At 35.7% G+C, this 24,296-nt stretch overlaps 1 protein-coding gene across 2 annotated transcripts; it reads left to right on the forward strand.

Annotated features, from left to right (window-relative positions):
• The first annotated feature begins 20 nt into the window (after window positions 1-20).
• On the forward strand, window positions 21-24,095 carry Kermit (PDZ domain-containing protein GIPC-like protein kermit). Of its 2 annotated transcripts, none has more exons than XM_076380231.1 (5): window positions 21-316; window positions 1,441-1,790; window positions 22,711-22,807; window positions 22,897-23,279; window positions 23,519-24,095. In XM_076380231.1, the coding sequence occupies exons 2-5, from the start codon at window positions 1,464-1,466 to the stop codon at window positions 23,756-23,758; spliced, it is 1,047 nt and encodes a 348-aa protein (XP_076236346.1). In that variant the 5' UTR covers window positions 21-316; window positions 1,441-1,463; the 3' UTR covers window positions 23,759-24,095. The 2 variants fall into 2 exon arrangements, with proteins under 2 accessions (XP_076236346.1, XP_076236345.1); XM_076380230.1 differs by having other exon boundaries at window positions 1,456-1,790.
• The last annotated feature ends 201 nt before the right edge of the window (window positions 24,096-24,296 follow it).

Below are 24,296 nucleotides of genomic sequence, written 5' to 3' on the forward strand. Positions count from 1 at the left end.
GAGTTCACGGCTCACGGTAAGGGAACAGTAAAGTAGTGCGGAGCAGTGCGGAGATACGCTCTTGCAGGTTACGATCATGATCGAAGTGTACACACATACTTGTGAAATTGTGTTCCGAAGCAAATTCATTGTGACAAAAATACATCAAGGGAAGTGCCTTTTGTGTTAAATGAATTAACGAGATATAAGTTTATAGTCCTTTGATTACTTATCCGCAATTGAATGAACGTTTAACCTACTTCGGTCTAAGCGAAAATATAGAAACGATTACTCTTTCACCGATCTCCGATCCGTATGCAACCATAAGCGAGAAAAGGTAAGATTCAGGATCGAAGATCAGGTACGTTTACAGGGGCAATGGATTAGCATTGCGATAACAATTGTGCCAGACGGTGATAAGTGAACGATTAGGAAAGATTGTCGAGCAGTGAAAAAATTATTGCAAGCAGCAGGTCAGATATGAGATATCATTGTGGTTTTGCCTGTGTTACTGTTCGCCTGCATCATTAGATTCATTGTTTTGCCTCGGTATCCGTGTGGTAACTTTGTTCTTTACTTTGTCATTTACAAAAAAAGGTGAGAAAATTAATAATTTCCTTGCGTGTACCATCCCAATCGAGGGTGCCCTGGTGACGTGTCATTCAATAGCTTTTATACGTAATAAAATAAATGCTCAAAGCTTAAATGTCATGGGACATCGCCTGTTGATTCTCAGCAGATGAACAGCCAATCGAGCGAGTTTTGAAATTAATAACTGTGAGAACTGTAACGAGAAACGAACAATTCGTTATACTAATACCATCTTGCAGTGGTTTTCGCGCTCTTTTAGAACTATCGCAATGTTCCATTTGCCACATACCATATAAAACATAAGGCAAAACAACGTAAAATCCATTTTCAAGAATTTTCAGTTTATGCCTTATTGTTAGTTGAAATTTACAAGATAAAATTTAAGAAAAGAAGATTAAATTTACGGAATTCTTCTGTTAAAAAATGAGAATTTGATAGAATCATTTATGGATAGAATAGAACATAATTTCACACATGCAGAGTTCACATTTAAAACTATACACGTCAATTTGTCGATAACAAAACATGTGACGTATACTGTTTCGCCTTACAATCATAAATACATGTATATTCTCTAGAACGAAGATTTAATACTGGGAATAACACGTCACTGTGCAAATTACGAAATTGTGAACACAGTGATTGCCTAATTCACCGTTACGAAAGTTACGATATTTCTTTGTTTCACACTTGCATTAAATTTCTACTACGATTACACTTGAAACCATAAATATCTTTTAATCAGTGTTTTTTAAATTAAAAACTAAAAGAAATTATATGAATTTTGTAACTAACTTTTCGCGTTCGTTTTTCTCTCCTTCTATTTTTTCGTGAAATCATTTCAAAATATAAATAGTAGAAAAATATTAGATTCGTCTTCTTTAGTATCAAGCATGCCGCTGTTCAAAGCGCGTGCTGTACAAAAATCGCCTACGCCGGAAAAGGTTTCAAATGGAGGTGTACACTGCAGCAGCAACTATCACCAAAATGGCAACGATAGCAATCAGGAAGTCTTGGATAACAGCAATGGTACTCGCGGTCAGAAAAACGGTACCGCCACTCAGACGGAAGAACGACAATTGTCAAGAATTTCGAAACCACCATTAGTGTTTCATTGTCAACTGGCGCACGGAAGCCCTACAGGCCTGATATCTGGGTTCAGCAACGTTCGCGAGCTTTACCAGAAAATAGCGGAATGCTACGATCTATCAGCGGAAGAAGTAAGTTGTATTTCTGTATAACAGATAAACATTCTCTATTACAAAGTCTTTCTTAACGGATCTAATCGAAAATCAGAGTTCCCGAACTAGAAACACCTGTTTAGATATACTACTACTGACCAAAAGCTTGAAATTGTTTTCTGAATTAGAGAAAAAAAAGATTAGTGTCTTTAATACACAATTCCTGTAATAGAAGTGAGTTGTATTAATTTATTACATTCTTCTGATGCAAAGGATATTGTAGTTATTGTTGTAAATAATGACTTTCAGCAAAATGTACTTTGCTATTCATACGTATAGTGTAATTTGGATAGAAATTAGCAAGTACATAATTCAAAACTTTGGGTTGATAGTGTATGTTATTAGAAATAAGTTTTACAAATTCGATATAAGCGTTTTTAAATGAAGCATATCTACTTTCTAGTCTCGATTATGAATACATATATTCAATAAATCTAATTTTCGAGTAATATAATAGAACAACGATAAAAGAACAAAATAAGAAGAACAAGAACAATAGTAAAGCGTGATAGTTGTAAAGAAGTGTAGTGATTTTCACAATTTGTTGTGGTTATTTTGGAAATTTAAAACATTTCAATTTATTTAAATTAATCGGAATATTTTCTTGCGTATAATTACATTATAAACTGTAGTGTAAAATATTGTGGACATTTTATTGATACAGCACAAAAGCCGTATTTAAATTAACCCAGATAAATCTACCATTTTTCTAGAAAAGTGATAGCAAAGTAAGTACAGGATGTACAAATATTAATGGTCACGACTGAAGGAGGTGAATCTATACCACTAGATGGGTGGACATTTGAAAAAAAAACACGTCCGCAAAATTATTTATAACATTGAAAATTAACGTTAATTTTTTTTATTACATAATTGTAAGACGGAAAATCAGGATCGGCGTAATGAGCGGTCAAAATAAAGACACCTTGTAGGCGTTGACGCTAATAGCAAAACTGTGCGAGGTTTATTCCTGCGTTTCACCAGTCACGACGACTGTTCGTACAAGAATGGTCCTTCGACCGTCTTTTTAGTCATGAGGACGCCTTCGTCAGTATCGCCCTATCCGGTGTTTATGGTAACCCTAGAGGTACCCACTTGACCGTCGAAAGAGAAAGCACGTTGACGAAAAGCACATGCCCCATTCGAGTATACGTTAACTTCGACTTTTCTAACATAATCGTATTCAGATCGTTTAGCAGAGAAAATATTTGAAAGGAACCGTATGCCGCAATCGAACTGTTTAGTCAGGAAAAACTGTTAAAGATTCGGCATCGGTTTGACTGTGTAGAGCAGCGCTGTCTAGTGTAGGGGCCCCTCACTCAGTTGCTTCTTTTTTCAACCGTTTTATTGCATCACCACCACATATGTTGTTCGTAATTTGAGCTTTCTTATAAACAAGGACACTAACATATCATGCCGGCCTTCACAGGGAGTGAGAGAAATGGGAGTGAGAGATCTCAGATCACACAGAGCTTGCGAGCTCTCGCTTGGACAGCATTGATGTAAAGTATTGTAGAGTCACACGTAAGAGTGTAAGAACATGGGCTTACCATTGTTCTGCTACGCGACAACGTTTACTCTGAACGTGAGGTCCAACATAGTGGTGTGCGTACCCCAACAATGAAGGCCTAGCAAGGTGCATTGACCTAATAAGTACAATTCAAGTAGCTTTTCTTTCTTTCCAATATTTTCAATATCATATGGCAAAACTAACAATCGTGAACTACAATATAGTAGTTCAATATAGTAAGTGACACCATATTCACTTACCTATTCGATGTTTAAACCTTCTGTCTCCTGTTGTTTTATCCTATTTCTTAGAACACGTTCCATTCAGCACAAATTTAGTCTTAATTGTTACAAATTCGCTAATAATGAAAACCCTTTAAATAACACTAATAGTCAAATATTAACTAGACTTTAACTAGACATTTGCGTTTACAAAGATTTAGATGTGGGATGTGTCTTACAGAACTCAGGTCAGGTTAGAATCGTTTTAACACTGACATCGAAAGCATGCTAAACGACCGTTGATTTCCTTCGTGTCTTATTTGAAGTTTCTATTTTTTAGTCTATTACAATGGAGCAGTGATATTTCTTATTAGTCAGTGTTAACTATCAGTGTTAACTATCATTAAGTCAACTATCAGTGTTATTAAAAGTAGTTTCATTATTAGTGAATTTGTAATAATTAAGACTAAATTAAAAAAATAAGATGAAACAACAAGGAGATAGGTTTAAAGATCAAATTGGTAAGTAAATATGTTATCACTATGTATAATCTTATAGTTCACAATTGTTCATTTTACCATATTATATTGAAAGTATTGAAAAGAAATAAAAGTTATTCGAAATGGGCCTAATAGGTCAATGCACCTTGCTAGGCTTCCTGTATTGAAGTACGCATACCACTATGCTGGGCCTTACGATCAGGGTAAACATTGACACGACCAGAGAAGCGGTAGGCCCATGCTCCTATGTGTGACTTTACACAGTCAAACCGATGCCAAATCTTTAACAATTTTTTTTAACTAAACGGTTCGTTTGCGGCATATGGTTCCTTTCAAACATTTCCTCTACTAAACGATCTGAATACGATTACGTAATAAAAAGAATTAACATTAATTTTCAATGTTATAAACAATTTTGCGTACGTGTATTTTTGCAAATGTTCACTGATCTAGAGATACAGATTCACCCTGTTCAAGTTTGGATATTCTTAAAATACTATAGATACTTTTCTTATTTATGTGATCGTATAAGTAATATACTTTTAATATGCGATTTATAAATAATATTAAATTTTTATTCTTAATGTTCAACATCACTAGTCACATTTAATATTGTTTCTTATAGTCTATTGAAAAGTAGCTTAAAAACTCAGAAAAAGTGATATTATCTTTAAAAAAATCATTAAATGAATTCAGGCCTAATTATTATGAAAATTACTTAAAAGAATTTGCACAATTTATTAGAAATTTGTAACGAAATCTAAGGTGGGTCTTCTCATTCTTCTTAGAAATATTTAAGTGTCTTGTTTGTTTTATATTGTTCGTATAATCTAAATCAGTTTTCCAAACTTTTCGAAAATAATCATTTTTCGCAACTCACTTGCTTGTAATGCATATTTTACAAGAAAGGGATATTGAATAAAAATGATCGTTCCAATACTTTGCAATTTTGTATTAAATACATTTAATTAGTATAAGTTTATAAATCTGATACATTAACGCGATCTTTGAGAATTTATGATCTAAATTTTTAAATGATATTAATTGATGAGGTATTTTACATACAAACGCTCAATTTTAGAGCGTCATGTTCGACTGAACAAGTGTATCTTTTTATTTCGTCTTGTTAATGTCTTTTTTAGTTTTTGAGATTTCAACAAATTATGTAATTGTATCAACTTCTGATATCTGTTTTTTAATTAAATATACAGTTTATTTTAACCAGTCGAATTTTCAAAACACTTTAGTTACTGATTCGGAATTAGTTATAAAACATTTACAAAATTTTCTGTTAAATATTTTGATATATTTTATGTCCTTGCTATAATAACAAAATTTTACTCATATGTATGATTTGGTTAGACCAAAAGTTACATACACAAATGGAACGTTCGTAATCTTTTGTCTTATGAAGTATGGGTAATATTATTAGATGCCTACGTAAATTAATTAGGTACCCTTTTAAGAATATACAAAAGACAATGTTAAGTCTTCGAGATGTAAACTAATTCAAAGGGCGTGTAGTAAGATCTACGAGGTTTAATCAAAAAGTTCCCAGAATTTTTATTTATTTCTTATTGGATATTAAAGTAGTTTTTGTTGAATATTACATAATTACTTACACTAGTTTAGGATAAACGTGAGTATACGCGATTAAATACAATTTGGTGTAACACAGTTAGACTTCATTCGAAAAGATAACACCTAAGACCTAGAATCGTATATGGAATATAAAACGGACGCGTAGCTAGAGAACTGTTCTCTAGTAAGGTCAGGACACTTCTGAAGTTCCTTCGTGCGTCTCGACAAAGGGTTCTCTCACAGAATAACACGTGTTTTTCCCTGAACGTTATAAGGAAAACGAGAAAGTTCCCTTTGTAACATTTAAGACAACAATGACGTGTTGCTACACAGGACCTTGCAGTCTACGTTTACATCTGGTTTACATTATCAGAATTGTTGGTGCAAACGACATTCGATTAAAACTTGTTCGAAGCCATTACATTACCTCTTTACCAGTGATAACTCAACTAGAAAGAAAAATGATTTATTATATATATATTTATATATTTATATATACATAACAAAAGGGATAATAACATCTAATGATTAATAAGGTTCTCATACAAAAAACAGTATTTATTAAAACAGATAATGCAAGTATTTATGTTCCTATAAGACAAGTAATAACGAATAAACGATATAATATGCATATATGTATAATTGCATCAAAATCCTGCATGCAATCGATCATGGAAATAAACATGTCTTTCCGAGTGAGTTTTGAAACGATTTCTCACTGTTTCTGAATCGTCTTTATCGTGTTCAGGAGTTTGCGTATCACTCTGTAACATCATCTTATTATTATTTATAACTATTACAGTATCATTAATAGGATGATGGTTACTATCGTCAGACAAAAGAAAAGCAGGTTTTAACCTGTCTATTGAAACTTTGACTGCTTTACCATTTATACCATCACGTTCTGTCACTTCGAAAGATCCATCATAGGTTGGCTGCAAGGGACCTCTCCCATCATATTGCAGAAATACGTATGACGAGATCGCGATATTTTGAAAACTTCAAATGTTTAATGTGCTTTCGTATTTGTTTCACAAAATCGGAAAATCCCTTTACACCCTCGACATGAAAAACTCCTCACATAAAAGATACCCGAGCCATAAACTATTTCTACAGCTGTCGTTTTCAAATCATCTTTAAGGGCTGACTGATACCAAGCAAGACAACAGTTAATATCTGTACTTAGTCTTCGGTCTCATGACATTTTATTGCTGCTTTCAGTTAATGATAAAATCGTTTTACCATTCTGTTAGCCTGTGGATGATACGTAGTAATTTTTAAATGCGTTGCGTTTATAAGTTGCAACACCCTAAATAAGTGGGATTTAAGTTGCCGTCCCTGATTGATGGTGATTCTTAATGAAACCCCAAAACAGGATACCCAGACACTAACAAAGGCTTTCGCTACTGTTTCTGCATCTATCTCTGCAATTGAAACTTCTGGCCAACAAATGATAACGATCTATGCACGTGAAACAAAATTTACAAGCCTGAGAGATCGACAGCGGTTCACAATATCAATACGGACATGTTTAAATTTGCCGGGATTCTGAAAATTTGCAATTAGGGTTGTAACGTGCCTTGTGACCTACATCCGTTGGCAAAAAATACAATACCGCGTCCATTCACGACAATCTGTATTTATGGACGGCCAAACAAATCGGCTGGTTATCAATCTTTGTGTTGTACGAACTCCTGAATGACAAAGTCCATGGTAAATACTTAGAAACTGCACGTCGTAGTGATCCACGTACAAAAGGTCTATTTCAATTGACACATGATACTTCAGACTGAAAATGATACTTCAAACTAGGAAAATTAATCCTTTTCAACCAAAGTATACTTGAATTAGAGGTCAAAATCTCCTTCTACACCATCTTTTTGTACCTGTTTGATATTTGTACTTTGGGGTAATAAAATAGACTCGATTCGCGATAAAACATCGGTTGTATTATTTTCAATATCCTTAATATATCGGATATTTATGGAAAATTGACCGATATAATCTAAATACCGAAACTGACGCGAAGAGCATTCCTCCAACTGTTGCTTGAATGCAAGTGTCAGCGACTTATGGTCAGTATAAATCGCGAAATCTCGTCCTTCTACAGAATGCTGAAATCTTTTAACAGCTATATAAATGACTAATAACTCGCGATCATAAGCGCTATACTTGCGCTGTGCAGCTGAAAGGGCTTTGGCAATGACAATGGTTGGCAAATGTTATTATCTAACTGTTGTAAAACAGCACCAATTGCATAATCGGATGCATTTACAGTGATACTCAGGGGTGCACCTAAGACTTTAACAAAAGTCTCTTCCGCCGCTGTTGTTCAAGGTACAGGTATATTGCGTCTTTTCTCAACCCTCCAAAAGGTCGTTCAAGTGTTTCATCGAGTTTGCGGCATTAGGTATGAAACGAGGGTAGAAGCAGGGAGTCGAGACCGGAGTTGTGACCGGAATTCTTGGCCGGTTATAACCTCTTAGCGACCAGTAACCGTAATGAGAGATGATCATAATTCTGACCATAATAGCCTGAGCTTTTATTTTATTTAGATTTATATGTATTTTTCCAAAGCTACTCGTTGCATTGTTCAATTTCGCATAAAATCTGAACATATTGTTTTTATTTTGTTACAATGGAAAAATCCAAAGTTCTATTTTATCCGTATTTAATATTTCGGTTTATACAAAAAATCGATCAACGTTTATTTGGAAAAAACAACGAAAATATGCTATTTTCAATATATTATTTAAATAAATAGATATTTTAAAAAAACTTTTTACGTAGTTATATTTATTGTTCAAAAATATGTAATTGCCAAGTTTCGTAAAAATTAGAGATTCACACCTCGGGATGTTCCTTTATAATATATAAAAATAATAATGCTATTGTGAACATTTGTTTAAAAATATACATTTATTAGATAATTAAATCAACAAATAATTTTTTGATGTAGTGATAACTGATAAAAACTATGATTTTGGTTGGTTGACAGAAAACTCCTCACTTGACCGTTTTTTCCTCTCACAAAAGACGGTCCAGTCCTAATCGGAGTCTTGAGTCTACATTCGGAAAGTAGACGTGATTCTTTCTTTCTCCATAGAAATTTCGTACATCAATTTTACTTCTTCCTTGTCGGAAGTTGCTGCCAAGATAAGTTGGGTTTTAACAAACAGGCAATTCTTCCATATTTCCATTATAAATTTGTCGCTGACCATCAATCTTGTCAACTCCCGAAGACGTCTCCAAAATTAAGTTGGTGTCCTATCGCCAATATCTTCAGCCTCTAGTAACTTTCGGACACGCGTTGTATCTGACTCTAACTGTTGTTTAACAAGTTCTGCTTTATCGCCTCATTTTTGTTGCTTTCAAGAAGATCACAAATGATATCCTTCATTTCCTTGGTATACTTCTCATCTACAGTGCAATTTTCCAAAGTTGAACTTTGAACGTGCTAAGCAGCCGGTACATGGCCCAGCGTATTTCAAGCAACTTTGTCAAATTGTGTGCCGATCAATCTCTCCTTCTATCCGTAGGAGCAAGTACGTCTTTCTCAGTGACTCGATAAAAAGCAGATTTTTTCATCTGAAAAACACCTCTTACTAAATTAATTACTTCTTGCGTATTCGTTTACCAATTTAAGGGATTCTGATACCGATTCAATATTATACGGGCCTTGAAGAAGTTACGAAGTAGTCTAAGACACCGTTTAATTTGCTTTGACTGAAGTTAAATAAAATCGAGTTATCCGCTATTTTTTGGGACGCGATCACCTCAACTAAAACTCGTTCGAATTCACTACATCAACGTTATCTTTAGAAAAGGAAACAGTGGCAGTGGGCCCGAAGCATTACTTGTTTTTTGACAAAAATAAATAGTGAATGTGTACTGGGATATTGTAATATATATGTATAATGTCTATACTGCACGTACGAGATCACACATGGACGACACCAGTTGCGAATGGTACAGCCGCATGCATGGAATAACAAGTGCCCACTACTGATGAACGCTAGTACACACGATCTTGGTTGCTAGCTGGGCCCTACGCGTGCGTAAAAGTGCGTAACGTCACTCACTCATCTGTACGCATAGGGTCCAGCTGGCAACCATGCACATGCTCAATTGGGTATCAGTCAGCAACTGCTTCAGTCAAAAAATATCAAACCTGTCTGCTCGATCAGTTTAGACCTGAAGTGCATTCAGTCGATGTAATTAGTTCATTGACGATCTCACACACTATTATGACTTTGAATAATTATAGTCATTGAATTCCTAATGAAAGGGACTATCACTGTAGGTGTTTAAAAAGGAGTAGTTCCATTTTAAAAAATGGAGCTAATTTTGATATCTCTAAAAAAAATAACAAAAAAAAACAAAATTTTTTTGGTATTATATGAGCTTCATTGAACTATTGAACTTTCTCCTTGAGACATTTAACGTATTTTAAAAAACAACAAAGATATTTGAGGTGTAACTGTCAGGTGACTCGCCTTGTCGGCAACGTCGGAAGCCGGGCTCCCTAATATCTGAGAATCACTGGCGGGATCCGTAGCTTACGCGAGATAGGTGCACAAGCTTTTATTTATTTGGCTGTAATCGAATTTTGCTAGACTAAACATTATACGTAAAAGCGATTTCGTTCACTGGGCAGCGATATAAAAATATGATGGACTCGATTCTTAATTTGGTTATGATATGGCTAATATGGATCGTGGGTAGGTGAACGCACGAATTCGCCATGAAGAAAGGCGAAGAAAGGAGTATCGCATTCGTTTCTGCGCTAGTTTCGCGCCAGTTACCGGTAGAGGAAAGACAGAGAGCGTGCCGTGATTAGCACCATCCCTGTCTGCCGCATGGCAGTGATTGCATGCTCTCTGTCATTTCTGTGCGCGGAATAGAGAGTATACGGCCACAGTGATGCGGTAGACAGAGATGGCGCTAAATAAGGACAGGTCTTTATACGCGAGTGAGAGGCTCTTATGCGGCGGCGGCCTATGAAGGGGTCGGCGCGTGCAGAACGCCTTCCCTCGCCTTCCCTTGCTGGGAAGCCGACATGGCGAATTCGTGCGTTCACCTACCCATGATGCATATTAGCTATACAGGGCATCGAGCTATATACCTAACTGGAGTGCGTACTGCGGAGGGGCGGCCGTCCAGGGCAGGCAAGAACTGAGGTGATGCTGTCGCAGTTTAACCATGCAGACACGTATGTTGTCGCCGTTTCAGTACCCCCGCTCCAGTACAACAATTGGCAAGAGAGGGATAATAGAAAGAACAAGGACAGATTCACCCCCGTTCGGATCTCTCGCTTTGACCTCCCTCCCTCCTTCTTTTTCTTACAGGGGTCCGCACTCCAGTTAGGTATACATGTACATATTTTGAAACGTTCTGTGGCATTCCGTAAATAAAAACAAGATGTTACACAGTTCGGCGGCGAAATTACGATCGATACTGACGATTTTTTCCTCGTGCCCTCGCATCCCTCCAGCGTGACTTCTCGGGGTGTAGCTTCGTCGAAATACTCGAATTTGATTTGTTAGTTGACACCAACGAGGTTGGATCTTCCTCGGTTACTTTTTTTAGTGGAGGTGGTAGTCTCTTTTTCGGATCGAAAACGTCGCAAGCAAATTCATGGGGAAAGGCAAAGGCATATTGAATTAGTGTAGGAGACCGTAACGAGTGTCTTGCAGATGTGGCCGTTTATGATCACAGGTATTGCCGTCCAAGTTCGAAGGAGCCATCCGTACCCGAGACCGAAGGCCGCGAGGGTCGCGTCGCACTTACCGTTGAAGTCCTTTCGATGAAATATGGAATTGGTCGTTGTTAAAAACGCCAGTTGGGGAAAGCTTCTGAACGTTAAACATTTGGTCAACGGATGTCTCGCACAGACACACAACCTCGTCGATAAGGAGAAAATACGGCAATTGTATTCTCATTCTTTAGTTATTTCAATATCAGAGTCCTGCGACCGGCATGCATTTTATTACGGCACACACACAGTGATCATGCGATGTTTGTTTCTCTCTTCCCCAATTTTCGTAAACCTTTTCGACCTATAGGAGAAGCTTACCTATGTATTAAAGATTTGACGGATCTTTTACGTGCCCATAAATGCATTTAGGTACATGTAAAATCAGGATTTCCTTTATAACCCACTTGGAAATTAAATTCAATACGATGGCAAACCGTTTATCTGGTTTTGCCGTTTTAATACGAAATATAAAATAAGTTATTTTTCCGTATCATTTTCCTATGTTTCCCATAAGAAAATTGATCCATATTTTTTTTTCCTTCAGAATATTTCAACGAATATCTGTTTATTTGTTCGATTTTGTTTCATAAAAATATTTGGAAAGGTAGCAAGGCAAACAGAAATAATAAATTGGAGGGTTTATCTAGTAATAATACAAGAATAAATGTACGGTCACTACATGTGCAGCGTGATAAAAAGCAATGCTCGGACGCAGGACGCAGATATCGAAATAGTTAAAGGAATTCGAATACAATTCATGTATTTTAGTTAATAACTCTTTTGCCCAAATGTTTAAGGGCAAATCACAACCAAATTAAGAATCGAGTCCATCATATTTTTATATCGCTACCCAGTGAACGAAATCGCTTTTACGTATAATGTTTAGTTCAGCAAAATTCTATTTCAGCCAAATAAATAAAAGTTTGTGCACCTACCTCGCGTAAGCTACGGATCCCGCCAGTGATTCTCAGACATTAGAAAGCCCGGCTTCCGACGTTGTCATTTTCTGAGAGAAGCCGATTTTGTCGCCGGGTATACATATACTGTCATTTGCATTCCAATAAAAACCAATTTATTTCTTTTACCATAAAAAATGATATTATTTATAATAAGTGTTATGTTCATCCAATATTTGACCAGGTTATAAAAAAATTGATTTTTAGCATAAATACATACCTGATTGGACGTTCAAATTATAGCGCTTCTTTTGCACCCTTTCACCGCGCATACGCTTTAGTCTGTATACCAAATTCGTATATAAAAGCTGCGACGCCTTATAAACAGAAGCTAACAGTCTAGTGTATAATATAGAAATCTGTGACCTGTAACGTCTAACTGCACTCGAACATTTGATGGTATAATATAAATAATTGGGAGTGATCCAAGTTGTGTCGTGTTTGGTTTTATTTTTATCGGAAGAATGTTAGGGTGTCATTCATATTATCTTAAAAAATGTACTACTTTAAAAAAATATGACCAAAATTAGAAATTTTCAATAAGTAGTAATGAATATTTTCGCTAATAATAACAGTGTCAAGGAAATCTCTTTGAGATCGTTCGCCTGTTGGTAGCAAGCGCACGTAGGTTTGCGATTCGGCAATTAAAGGTTTATGATTTTGCAGCAAAATATCAATGCGTGCTATCATTATGAAATTGATGAATTTCTCAAGTTCTGTCGATTAAAATGATACCAAATTCTACGTAAATCGAATCATTTTTAACGAAGTTAGGTTAAAATTGTACAAATCATTTTCTGCACATAGTTTCTGTATAAATCATCCAAACTGTGGTGTGTTTGGTTTTATTTTTATCGGAAGAATATAAAAAATCAATTGATAATAGTATTGCAACAGGTATTGTAATATCTTGTATCAAGATATGATAAAGAATGTAGAATTTTATATACTCTGGTTTGCTAAGGTCTCGTGCTATCTGTGTTTTAGAGCACTTCCTCTCTCTCTTACCCTGGACAGACCAAGGGACCGAAATTACGAAATTAGTGTTCATGTAACACATATTTACATGCAATGGGTCACGTACTGAGTGCAGTTATTCATTAACTACTGTGTATGGGAAGTAGTATATGTAGATAAATTTATTCTTTTTGCGAAGATCTTTCTAAGTTAATACGCAGTTTAGAAACTTAACACTGTCCGTCATGGTTTGTAATTGTCGCATGCCCCTGTCGCTAAGTCTGTAGTGAAAATTATGATCAGTTCCGAAAGTGTTCTTTGTCGGAGACAATACCTTTGCCATTAAGCTAAAGATTACCCTAAAGATGTAACTTCTAAAATTTGCAGGGTGGAGAAGAAAAAGTATAATATGACAGCAACAGTTTCTTTATACGTAGATGGAGGTATAGAAAAGATTCAAAAGTCAATTTTGTTTTTTTAGAGAGATTAATTTCTTTTTTCCCTTAAGATTAACTTTCAGATCTGTTTGACCTGTAAAGAAACCATTGTTATCATATTATATCTTTCTTCAAGAAATATTTTCACTTATAATTTGAAATAAGCATGATATTTTGGATAGATAGTTGATGGGACTCGTTGTATAATTAAAGCTAGGATCACACGAGCTATTTTTGGACAGTCGACTGTATGTCTGTCTTTGTTATTTTCAAAATAAAAAATCGCTCATGTGACCGCAGTTTAAATAGATCTCTGAAAGATGGGTGCATGTTACATTTCATAAAATTTAGAGGAAAGCAGGAAAACATTTCATTGCTTACTTTAGCAATTAAGGGAAAAGCTGATGTAACATACGCCCTTATGTTATTATTCTGTGATTTATTAACTACAAACTACCACAAACACAAAATTAGATATAAAAATGAGAAAAATATCAAATTGAAGGTAACATAATACATATGAAATTTTTTGCGTTCTTTAGAAGTCATAAATTGTACTATATAAAATCAAAAACTTTGCCAGAGTATTTTCTATACAGCATGTTTCAAATATATATGTCAATAGATGTAATTGTAAATTTAGGTGCTAAATCTACAAACTAAAGTAAATAAAAAATGTTACATGAATCTACATGTCCTACATACCTTGCTTTTCGAGTTATGGACGATTAAAGGAACTGTTCAAAAATATCCGTCACCCACTAGGTTTTTACCTTTTATGCCATTTAAAATGTATTAAATATTCAATTCAAGTGATTAATGTGCACGAACTGCAACAAAAGATACTAAATGGATTTGAAACTACTCGAGGAATGCCTGATATTTTCGAACCACTGAGAAACTATGCTAATCGTAAGGCGTACAGAGCGTACAGACATTTCGAATAGTTTCTTTAATCATTCATGACTAGAATAGTAAAGTATATAGGACATATTTTTTGCTTATTTTAGTGTATAGATTCAGCTTCTGAAGTATTAATATGTATTTCTGAAACACCCTGTATATATCATTGACCCTTGTTTCATTGAAAAACTCATGTCAAAAAATTTGTAACAGACGTCCTTCTTTAAGATCTATTCAATTGTTTACAATTTTTATATCACATCATATTTGATGGTGATTTTGTGGATCAATAAACAAAATATATTTATTCACTTCGACTTTACATCGTATGTTAATACACGCTGTATCGTTCAGAACTACGCAATCGAATCTAACAGACAGAAAACAAATTACGACCGACAGACACCACTGGCGCTACACTTGCACACGCCTCGTGCGTCTCCAGTACCGCGCGTATTTCAAATGTGGGACAAATCTCTATCATTCCCCCACTTTTGTCACACATTTAACTCTCGTAAGCACAACTCTCATACAATCTTAATCTATTTGAATGAATACATACTATGTTATGAGGCAATGCCTTTGTAAGTATATCCGCAACATTATCACTGCTCGCGACATATTTTAGTTTTATTAACCCTTCCTCATACTTTTCCCTGGTTATGTGATACGCTATATCTATATGTTTTGATCTTGATCTTTCTACTCTATTATGGGTAAAATCTATAGCTGATCTATTATCGCACCTAACAATGTATGGTTCACGAGGAATATCTAATTTTTTCAATGACCGTAATTCTTTGAACATCATGTTCATCCATATTGCCTCTTTTACAGCATTTTCTAACGCAACGTATTCCGCTTCCATAGTTGAAGTGGATATGGATTTCTGTTTACTGGATTTCCAAGAAATTGGGTTACCTCCCAAAAATACTACCATGCCACTATATGAATGCCTATCGTCAACATCAGTTGCCCAATCTGCATCGCTGTATATTTCTATATCATTACTTCCCTGACTATACGTTAAAGCTTTCGTTTTAGTAGTATACAAGTATTTTAACACTCTTTTCGCTTGCACCCAATGTATCTTACCGGGATTCGACACAAATTGCGCTAATTTCGACGCCGCATACATTATATCCGGCCGAGTCGCTAACGCTATATACATCAACGATCCGACTAGTTGTCTATACGGGACATTTTTCATCTCGTCCTTTTCTGCTTCGCTTGAAGGACCATGAAACTTTGATAATTTTAAACCCAGTTCAATTGGCGTGTTAGTGGTTTTACATTCTATCACATTATACTCGTCTAACAGTTTTTGTATGTACAGCTCTTGCGATAATTTCATGGTTTGGTTAGTAGTGTAACTTATACTTATTCCTAGTAAATAAGATGCTAAACCTAAATCTCTTATTTCATACTTTGACATTAATAGTACTTTCACCTTTTCTAACGTACTCGCATTTTTACTAAACAATACAATGTCATCTACGTAAATAGTTAGTATAAGATCACAATACGTGTATACGCAATTATTACTTACTAATCTTTGGAAACCATTTTCGACTAGAAACATATCGATTGCATTGTTCCAATTCCGACCCGATTGTTTCAATCCATAAATTGGTTTCTTCAATTTCGCCACTTTGGTATCTAAACCATTATATCCTGGCGGCAATCTCATGTAAATCTCTTCGGTTAACTCTCCGTATAGGTATGCGCACTTAACATCTAAATGGTGTACTTTCCAACCTTGACACATGGACATTGCTAGTAACAATCTAATTGTTGAAATACTTGCGACTGGGGCATAAGATTCAAAATAGTCTACGTTCTTTTTCTGACCGAAGCCCTGTGCTACTAACCTCGCTTTATATCTAATGATGTTTCCTGCCGGGTCTGTCTTAACTTTATAAACCCATTTGCTTCCAATACATTGCATGTGTTCAACTTTATCAACAATTTCCCAAGTATCCCTATTCTCTAAACTTTGAAGTTCCTCATCCATGGCTACTTTCCACTCCTCGCATTGAGGTAAAGACATCGCATGTTCAAACGTTAATGGTTCTGTTACCTCAGCTAGGTTGATCTCTACGTTCTTAGGCTTACCTTTACAGCCCCAAGGATTTCTCACTACCTTTCCCCGTCGCCCAGTGCGAATAGGTGTTTCCTTATAGGGTACTTCTTGGAAACTAGCATCGTAATCAACATCAGTCTTTTCATTGTTATATTCCACTTCCTGAGTTTCGTTCGTTAACGAGTTACTCATATTTTTGTCTTCACCTGGTTCTGTATCTTCTTCTACCTTTTCTAACTCTGCTTCATTCCTTGTATCAACTATAGTTTCCCCGTCAATTACTGCCTCATATGTGTTCTTCCTGTAAATATAATCGAATCCACATATCTCCTCCACAAACTCTACATGTTTTGAATGTATAATATCATCTTTTGATGAATCCCATAATCTATATCCTCTAGTCTGATTCGAATAGCCTACAAATATGCACTCTTTTGCCCTCGAGTTGAGTTTGCCATGCTTTGGAAGGTGCACATACGCTAAACATCCAAAAATCCTTATGTGCTTTACGCTTGGTTTATTTCCAGTCCATATGCCTTCTGGAACATTATTGCCAATTGCTGCATGTATTGTTCTATTTTTAATATAGCATGCGGTTAATAAAGCTTCCGCCCAGAACTTATCAGGTAATTTTGCTGTTTTCAGCATTGCACGCACAAGATCAAGCAACGTCCTATTGACTCGTTCTGCTACCCCATTCATCTGTGGAGTATACGCGTTCGAGCGCTCATGCTTTATTCCCAAACTGTCAAGAAATGTAGTCATATCTTTATTACAGAATTCTAGACCATTATCTGTTCTTATTCTTTTTACCTTTCTATCTGTCTCTCTCTCTACTCTAACAATATATCTTTGTATGTAGCTCATTACTTCATCTTTAGTTTTTAAACAATAGACTGTTATTTTTCTTGAGTAATCATCCGTGATTGTGAGAAAGTACCTCGAGCCCCCTATTGACTTTACAGGTAAAGGTCCACATAAGTCTGAGTGGATTAGTTCTAATACATTCTTCGTCTGTCTAATCCCTATGTTTCTACAAGGTGCTTTTGTAGATTTTCCTACACTACAACCATCACAATGGACATCCTTGATTTTTACCTTTTCTAGTCCTCTAACTAAATCCTTACTAGATAGCTCATTAATATTTCCCACGTTCACATGACAGAACCTTCTATGCCATTTATCACTATCATTCAATTTATTATTGCAAGTAATATGTGTCTCAGCTGGATTTGAACTATTTCTAATGACCTTAGCTCTAACTATGTATAACCCATTCTTGCAAATGGCCTCCCCCACTATCATATTAGTCCTTTTATTTAATATTTGTAACTTATGATTATCTATAATCAGTCTTTTCTGCCTACTCTCTATTTGTGACGCAGATAACAAATTTCTTCTCACATTAGGAACATAATACACATTATACAATGTAATACTGAACGTCTTATTGCCTACGTAGGTTTCTATGTCAATGTCGCCAATACCTACTGCCTTTAAACTATTTTGCGCACTGCTATCCGCTGAGTAAATGGTTTCATCTACTATAGGTTTATAATTACTAAACCAGCTTTTGTTTTTGCATATGTGATGTGTCGCACCACTGTCTACTAACCATGAATTATCAAGCTGTACATTATTTAATTCTAGCAAGAACGCATCTTTGTACTTACATTGACTCGACGTACCACTTTTCCAATTCGCCCTTTTATTTTTATCTTTTAACCTACAGTTGGTAGCAATGTGTCCTTGTTTTCCGCAGGCGAAGCACTTCCTTTCGTCCTTCTTCTGTTCAATCTGCTTATGCGACGTTCCCTTAACCTGGTGGTATGCTTCCTTCCGTTTTTCTGTATACGTAGACTCCTTCGCTGTCCTCCTCTCGTACTCGCTAAGTAGCATTCCTTTTACTTCTGATGACTTGAATTTCTCGTCATCAAGGTTTGCCAATGCCATCACAATTCCCTCATAACTGTCTGGCAAACCGCACAGCATCGAATATGCCAAATCGTCATCACTTATGTCGTAACCAGCCTCCTTCAGGCTGTCGCTGCATATTTTCATTCTTGATAGATATGACGTCATGGTTTCATCTGTCTCAAGTTTTATTGAGACCATTTGTTTCTTAAGCTGTAGTATTCTTGGCCGGGATTTTGGCTCAAAGACTTTCGCCAAAGTTTGCCAAGCCTCAGATGGCTTTTCGCAGTCCATAATATGAATCTGGTGTTCTGGTTCGATGCTAAGTGCTATCGTGGCCAAAGCTTTCTCTTCTTTTCGGTTAAATCTTTCTCTCGCCTCTGCATTGTCTGCCGGCGGCTGACCAGCTTCGCCGGTTACGTGTTGCCACAATTCGCGTTGAACTAAAGCCATTTTTGTGTTGTATTTCCACGAACGATAATTGTTTCCGTTTAATTTATCAATTCGATCCACGATCTGACTCGAATTAGCCATTGCGTTTTTACTTTCACTCGTTCGTCTATCAAGCACGTGGTTGTACGAACATAACCTTACTTATATAGCCCTTTTCACGTGGGTAATCTTTCTTGTCTTCGTACTCACTTGCCCTGATTTTTGCGCAGTGGAATCATTGCCTGGGCCCATAACCTTGATGGTGATTTTGTGGATCAATAAACAAAATATATTTATTCACTTCGACTTTACATCGTATGTTAATACACGCTGTATCGTTCAGAACTACGCAATCGAATCTAACAGACAGAAAACAAATTACGACCGACAGACACCACTGGCGCTACAATATTCTTGAGTAAAGAATTATTGTTTATGAGAAACAGTAGGCACGTTAACGCGTGTGTTCCCACTATGAGAAAGGCATATTCCGGATACAGGAAACATCGGTTACGGACCGTGGCCTCATGTCCACCTGACGTATACGTTTACTCGAGTACTTGCGCGCGTACTGGCCGTCTATGAAAAGGTTGTAAATATCGTCACAGACACAGTTATCAATCACCACGTTAACTATTATTGAAATCGGAAACAGAACAAGCGCTACTCAAAAGTTGCAATTAAAGTTGGTGGCGCACAATCTTCAAATAGTTTTCTGATCACAAAGAAAAGCAAAATTTCAAATCATTTAATGCTTGGTTTTCTAAGTTCCCAAATTCTTGAGAATCCTCCTTTAAAATATTGTTTGTCTACGAAAGTTGTTTAAATACGAACACTTTTTCACAGTGTCTAATCTTTAATGACTTTAATGATGTTACATAATGATTCAGTAAAGCAAATAAATGATAATATCGAACAATTTTACTTCCATGGGTTTTGAACAAGAAAGTACATTGTATTTTATTTGTATACAGCGTGTAGACAACAGGTGTCAGAAATTGTAAGGATTGATTCTATGTGTCAAATAGAAAGAAAATAAAAAATGACAAAATTATGTTTTCGGCTTCGTTTAAAAGTTATCAATTAACGCAGAAATGTATAAAATTCACGTAAATTGTATTTGGTTTGGAACTTACTCTACTGCAAGCATGCTTTAGCTATGTCAAACACAGCAAAATCAGTAGAATTTCGTAGAAACATAGATTAAGCACTCTCTTAGTAATTCATAGTTGTATAGAAATATTTTAATTTCAATCTTATTTAAGCATGTAGAATTCCTTAAAATTTGTTGTATCTGTTATCAAACATTCTGTAATTGTTAATGAACATCCGTTTTGGAACGCTGTGCAGCATTATTAAAAAGACTTAAACCGTTACATATTTGTAACATTACGTAATACATTCAAATCCAACGAGAACATCAATTTAGAAGCAAATGAAAGAAATGGAAAAAGTTTTCAAATTATATATACTTTCTCTTTAGTAAGAAATAAGAAATTTTATATTACACTTCGATAACCAGTAAAATAGACAGCATTCTAATACAAATGCAAAATAAAAGAAACAGATCTATAAATCTGATTTTTTACAATTTGACTATGTCTTGTTTTTGTTTGTTGTGATAATTAACTAAACTGACAAAGTTTAAGGAATGAAAGTTAAAAAGTGTAACGTAACATAATCCCCCCCCATTTTCACATACAGGGTGTTAAAAAAAAACCATTCAATATTTATATGGTATATAGGATACATTGTACTGAGTAAAAAAGCTTTAGTAAACATCGGTCAACCGTTTCTGAGATATAAACATTTTTGTTTGTTATTATCATAATTGACTGACTCTCGAAAATTCCACATTTCTGTCGAATTGTTTGACAAGCATGGTGGATTCGGTTACATAATTCTTCTAAATCGTTTATCGGCGAGGAATACACTAGGCTTTTTAAATATCCCCATAAAAAGAAGTCCGAAGGGTGTAAATCGGGGAATCGAGGAGGCCATGCAACTGGTCCACCACGTCCAATCCACCTTTGACTGAACACCATGTTTAAGTGGTCTCTCACATTACGCACAAAATGAGGTGGTGCCCCATCATGCATGTACCACATCGATAATTAATCTTTCTGCCAAAGGCATATCATCCAAGTACTGGGGTAATGTATTCACCAAGAAATTGAAGTAAGCAGCACCTGAAAGTCGATTTGGGAGTATTACAGGGCCAATAAGGCGATCTCCCACAATGCCCATCCAAACATTTAACGAGAAACGGTGTTGGTGATTTGTTTGAATAAATGCATGAGGATTCTGTTCCGTCCATACGTGATTATTATGGAAATGTGTAATTCCATTTCGCGTAAATGCAGCTTCATCAGTAAATAAAATGCAAGATACGAAATTCGGATTCACAGCACATTTTGTGAGTAGCCACTGTGAAAATTCTGTTCTTGCCTGATAGTCCGGTAGAGTGAGGGCTTGTACCCGTTGGATATGGTATGGATAGAGTAACTGCTCATGAAGCGTCCTCCAGACCAGAGTAGTACCGATTCCTGTGGCATCATGATATTCTTCTTACGCTGATTCCGGGATTTTCTTCTACAATCCTTAAAATACGATTCTCCGTATTCGGTGTCTATACAGATCTAGGTCTGCCAGAGTTTCGATGGCAAGGTGTAAGTGAGCCTGTTTCATAAAGACGTTGGTGAAGTTTTTGAAACAGCATGTGAGAGGGAACCCTTCGATTAGGAAATTTTTCCGCGTAAAGACGTCGTGCAGATAAAGCACTTCCATTAGCACGGCCATACATAAAATGCATATCTGCCATTTCTTCATTCGAATAATACGCTGACATTTTCACGATACTTTGTAACTGTGTAATATCTACAATCGCCGATTCACAACTGACTGATTCTCAATGAAATCTACTGTCAGCACTTTAATAAGAACATTCAGAACGCGGTTTCTAAACACTAAAGTAAACATCGCATGCGATAGAAGCAAGTAAGTCAATTATGATACATACTAGCAAACAAAAATGTTTATATCTCAGAAACGGTTGACCTTTCGACCTATGTTTACTAAAGCTTTTTTACTCATTACAGTGTATCCTATATACCATATAAATATTGAATGGTTTTTTTTGAACACCCTGTATAATGCGATGTAGCACTATTAAATTGAAAATACAGTGGTGCCGAATTAACGGTTTATAGGTCGGAACTGTATCTGTCCTAGTTCTAGGAATATCCGAATGTTTTTTTTCGAGCACGCTTGCATTGGGGCGGGTGTAAAGGTACAGTAAGAAATACTGAGTGTAACTGAGACACGGATACCCGACAGGGGGTAGGGAGGCCATTGAGGCTCGTTATGGGCTACTTGATTTAGCCCATGATTGGATAGAAACGGACCGTAAACTCAGGAGAATTCCGGACTGATACGCCAGCACCACTATATTTTACTTAATTAAAGAAACAACTCCTTTTAATATTTTTAACTTTAAAATAGCACATAATAATTGGTACAGTTATCCTATAGATTGTGTTAATACCACTGATGTTTTAGGTATGTCTTGTCCTCAAACTAGTTATTAACATAACAGGTAAAACATTGTTACAATCTGTATAACCTTAACATAAAACGTTTGCTTCCAGATACTCTTCTGTACCCTGAACACGCACAAGATAGAAATGACTGAATTACTAGGTAGCCAGATAGGAGTTGGTGACTTTATATTCGCGCACAAGAAAGGTACGTAATCTATGATAAGTGAACAATAATAGTAATAACTTTGTAAAAGTAGTTATTAATCTAATTAATGATGTACCTATTTTTATCAGGTCGACCTAAAGAAATCGAATTGGTAAAATCAGACGATGCTCTTGGATTGACAATAACTGATAACGGTGCAGGGTATGCTTTCATAAAACGTATAAAAGAAGGATCTGTTATTGACAAGATAAAAGTGATCGAGATTGGAGATCACATTGAAAAAATTGACTCAACTAGCTTGGTTGGTAAACGGCACTTCGAGGTAGCGAAACTGTTGAAGGAAATACCGAAAGGTTCCACGTTTACGCTGAGACTGGTAGAACCGCTGAAAAACGGTTTTGGAAATATCGGTCCACGAGGGGACTCTAAAAGAGGAAAAAAATCGGGTTATGGTACTGGAAAGGAGACTCTTAGGTTTAAGGCCGATGGAAGTGCGCAGATTATAAAGACGGTAATTAGTTTTGTAGAAAGGAAAAAGTTATGCTATAAAGGCCGATACAGACTGGGATATAATCTCTGAAAACACATAACGGCAACACAATCCATTTCCTATCTAACATAACACAATCAATATACTTTTTAAATTTCGAATGATTGTCTCTGAGTCTGTACCAGTCTATGCGTAGTACAAGAAATACACAATTTTGATAATAATGACATTAATGGCTCTGTTTTGTTTCTGACAAACAGATAGATGATGTTGCTACAATAGGCATTGAAAAGATAAATGTGATTCTGGAAAGTTTCATGGGTATCTATGATACAGAATTAGCTACACAAATCTGGGAACTGGCAGAGGACAAGTGCAATAGTATTGATTTTGCAGAAGCAATAGATAATTCAGATTTGGAAGCGTTTGGTTTTACAGACGACTTTGTCATAGAATTGTGGGGTGCTGTTACGGATGCTAGGGCTGGAAGACATCGATGATAAAAAAATCTCAGTACTGATAGAACGGTGCTACTAAAATTTGTCACTGATGAGTTGAATCGTGTTCATCAATTAAAACAATTGTTAAATAGTAACGTAAATCTATAACAAATGGTCGTCAAAATGACTGCAATGTATGTAAATTATTTGTTAATTAGAATATAAATCTTGTACAATTTATAATAAATTTATACATGATATATAGAATAAGATATAGAAAATAAAATATCAAAATATAAAGAAATGTTATTTGAAATACAAACATTAAAATTATTGAATTATACTGTACATGTAGATACAATACATGATCTGCCTTTAAAATTATATTATATGCATCTCCATGTATGTACATAATAAACTCACATTATTCTTTCATTTTATAATTTTTAGAGGAAATTCAATTTTTTTCAGTCATTTCAAAGTGCACCTACTGTGCTCCGCTCAAGAAATCATCCCCGGGACGATACAGAGTCAAGAGGAGATTCTCGATCTACATTGTGTATATGGCTGCCATGGCGAATCATATACGAGAGCCGAA

This window comes from Calliopsis andreniformis, chromosome 6 (assembly GCF_051401765.1).
Source record: "Calliopsis andreniformis isolate RMS-2024a chromosome 6, iyCalAndr_principal, whole genome shotgun sequence".
NCBI lineage: Eukaryota > Metazoa > Arthropoda > Insecta > Hymenoptera > Andrenidae > Calliopsis > Calliopsis andreniformis.

Coding starts and splice junctions, on each gene's coding strand:
- Kermit (XM_076380231.1), top strand. CDS start 1,464: ATGCCGCTGTTCAAAGCGCGTGCTGTACAAAAATCGCCTACGCCGGAA. Junction 22,808..22,896: donor TATATTCGCGCACAAGAAAG/GTACGTAATCTA, acceptor TATTTTTATCAG/GTCGACCTAAAGAAATCGAA. Junction 23,280..23,518: donor GTGCGCAGATTATAAAGACG/GTAATTAGTTTT, acceptor TCTGACAAACAG/ATAGATGATGTTGCTACAAT.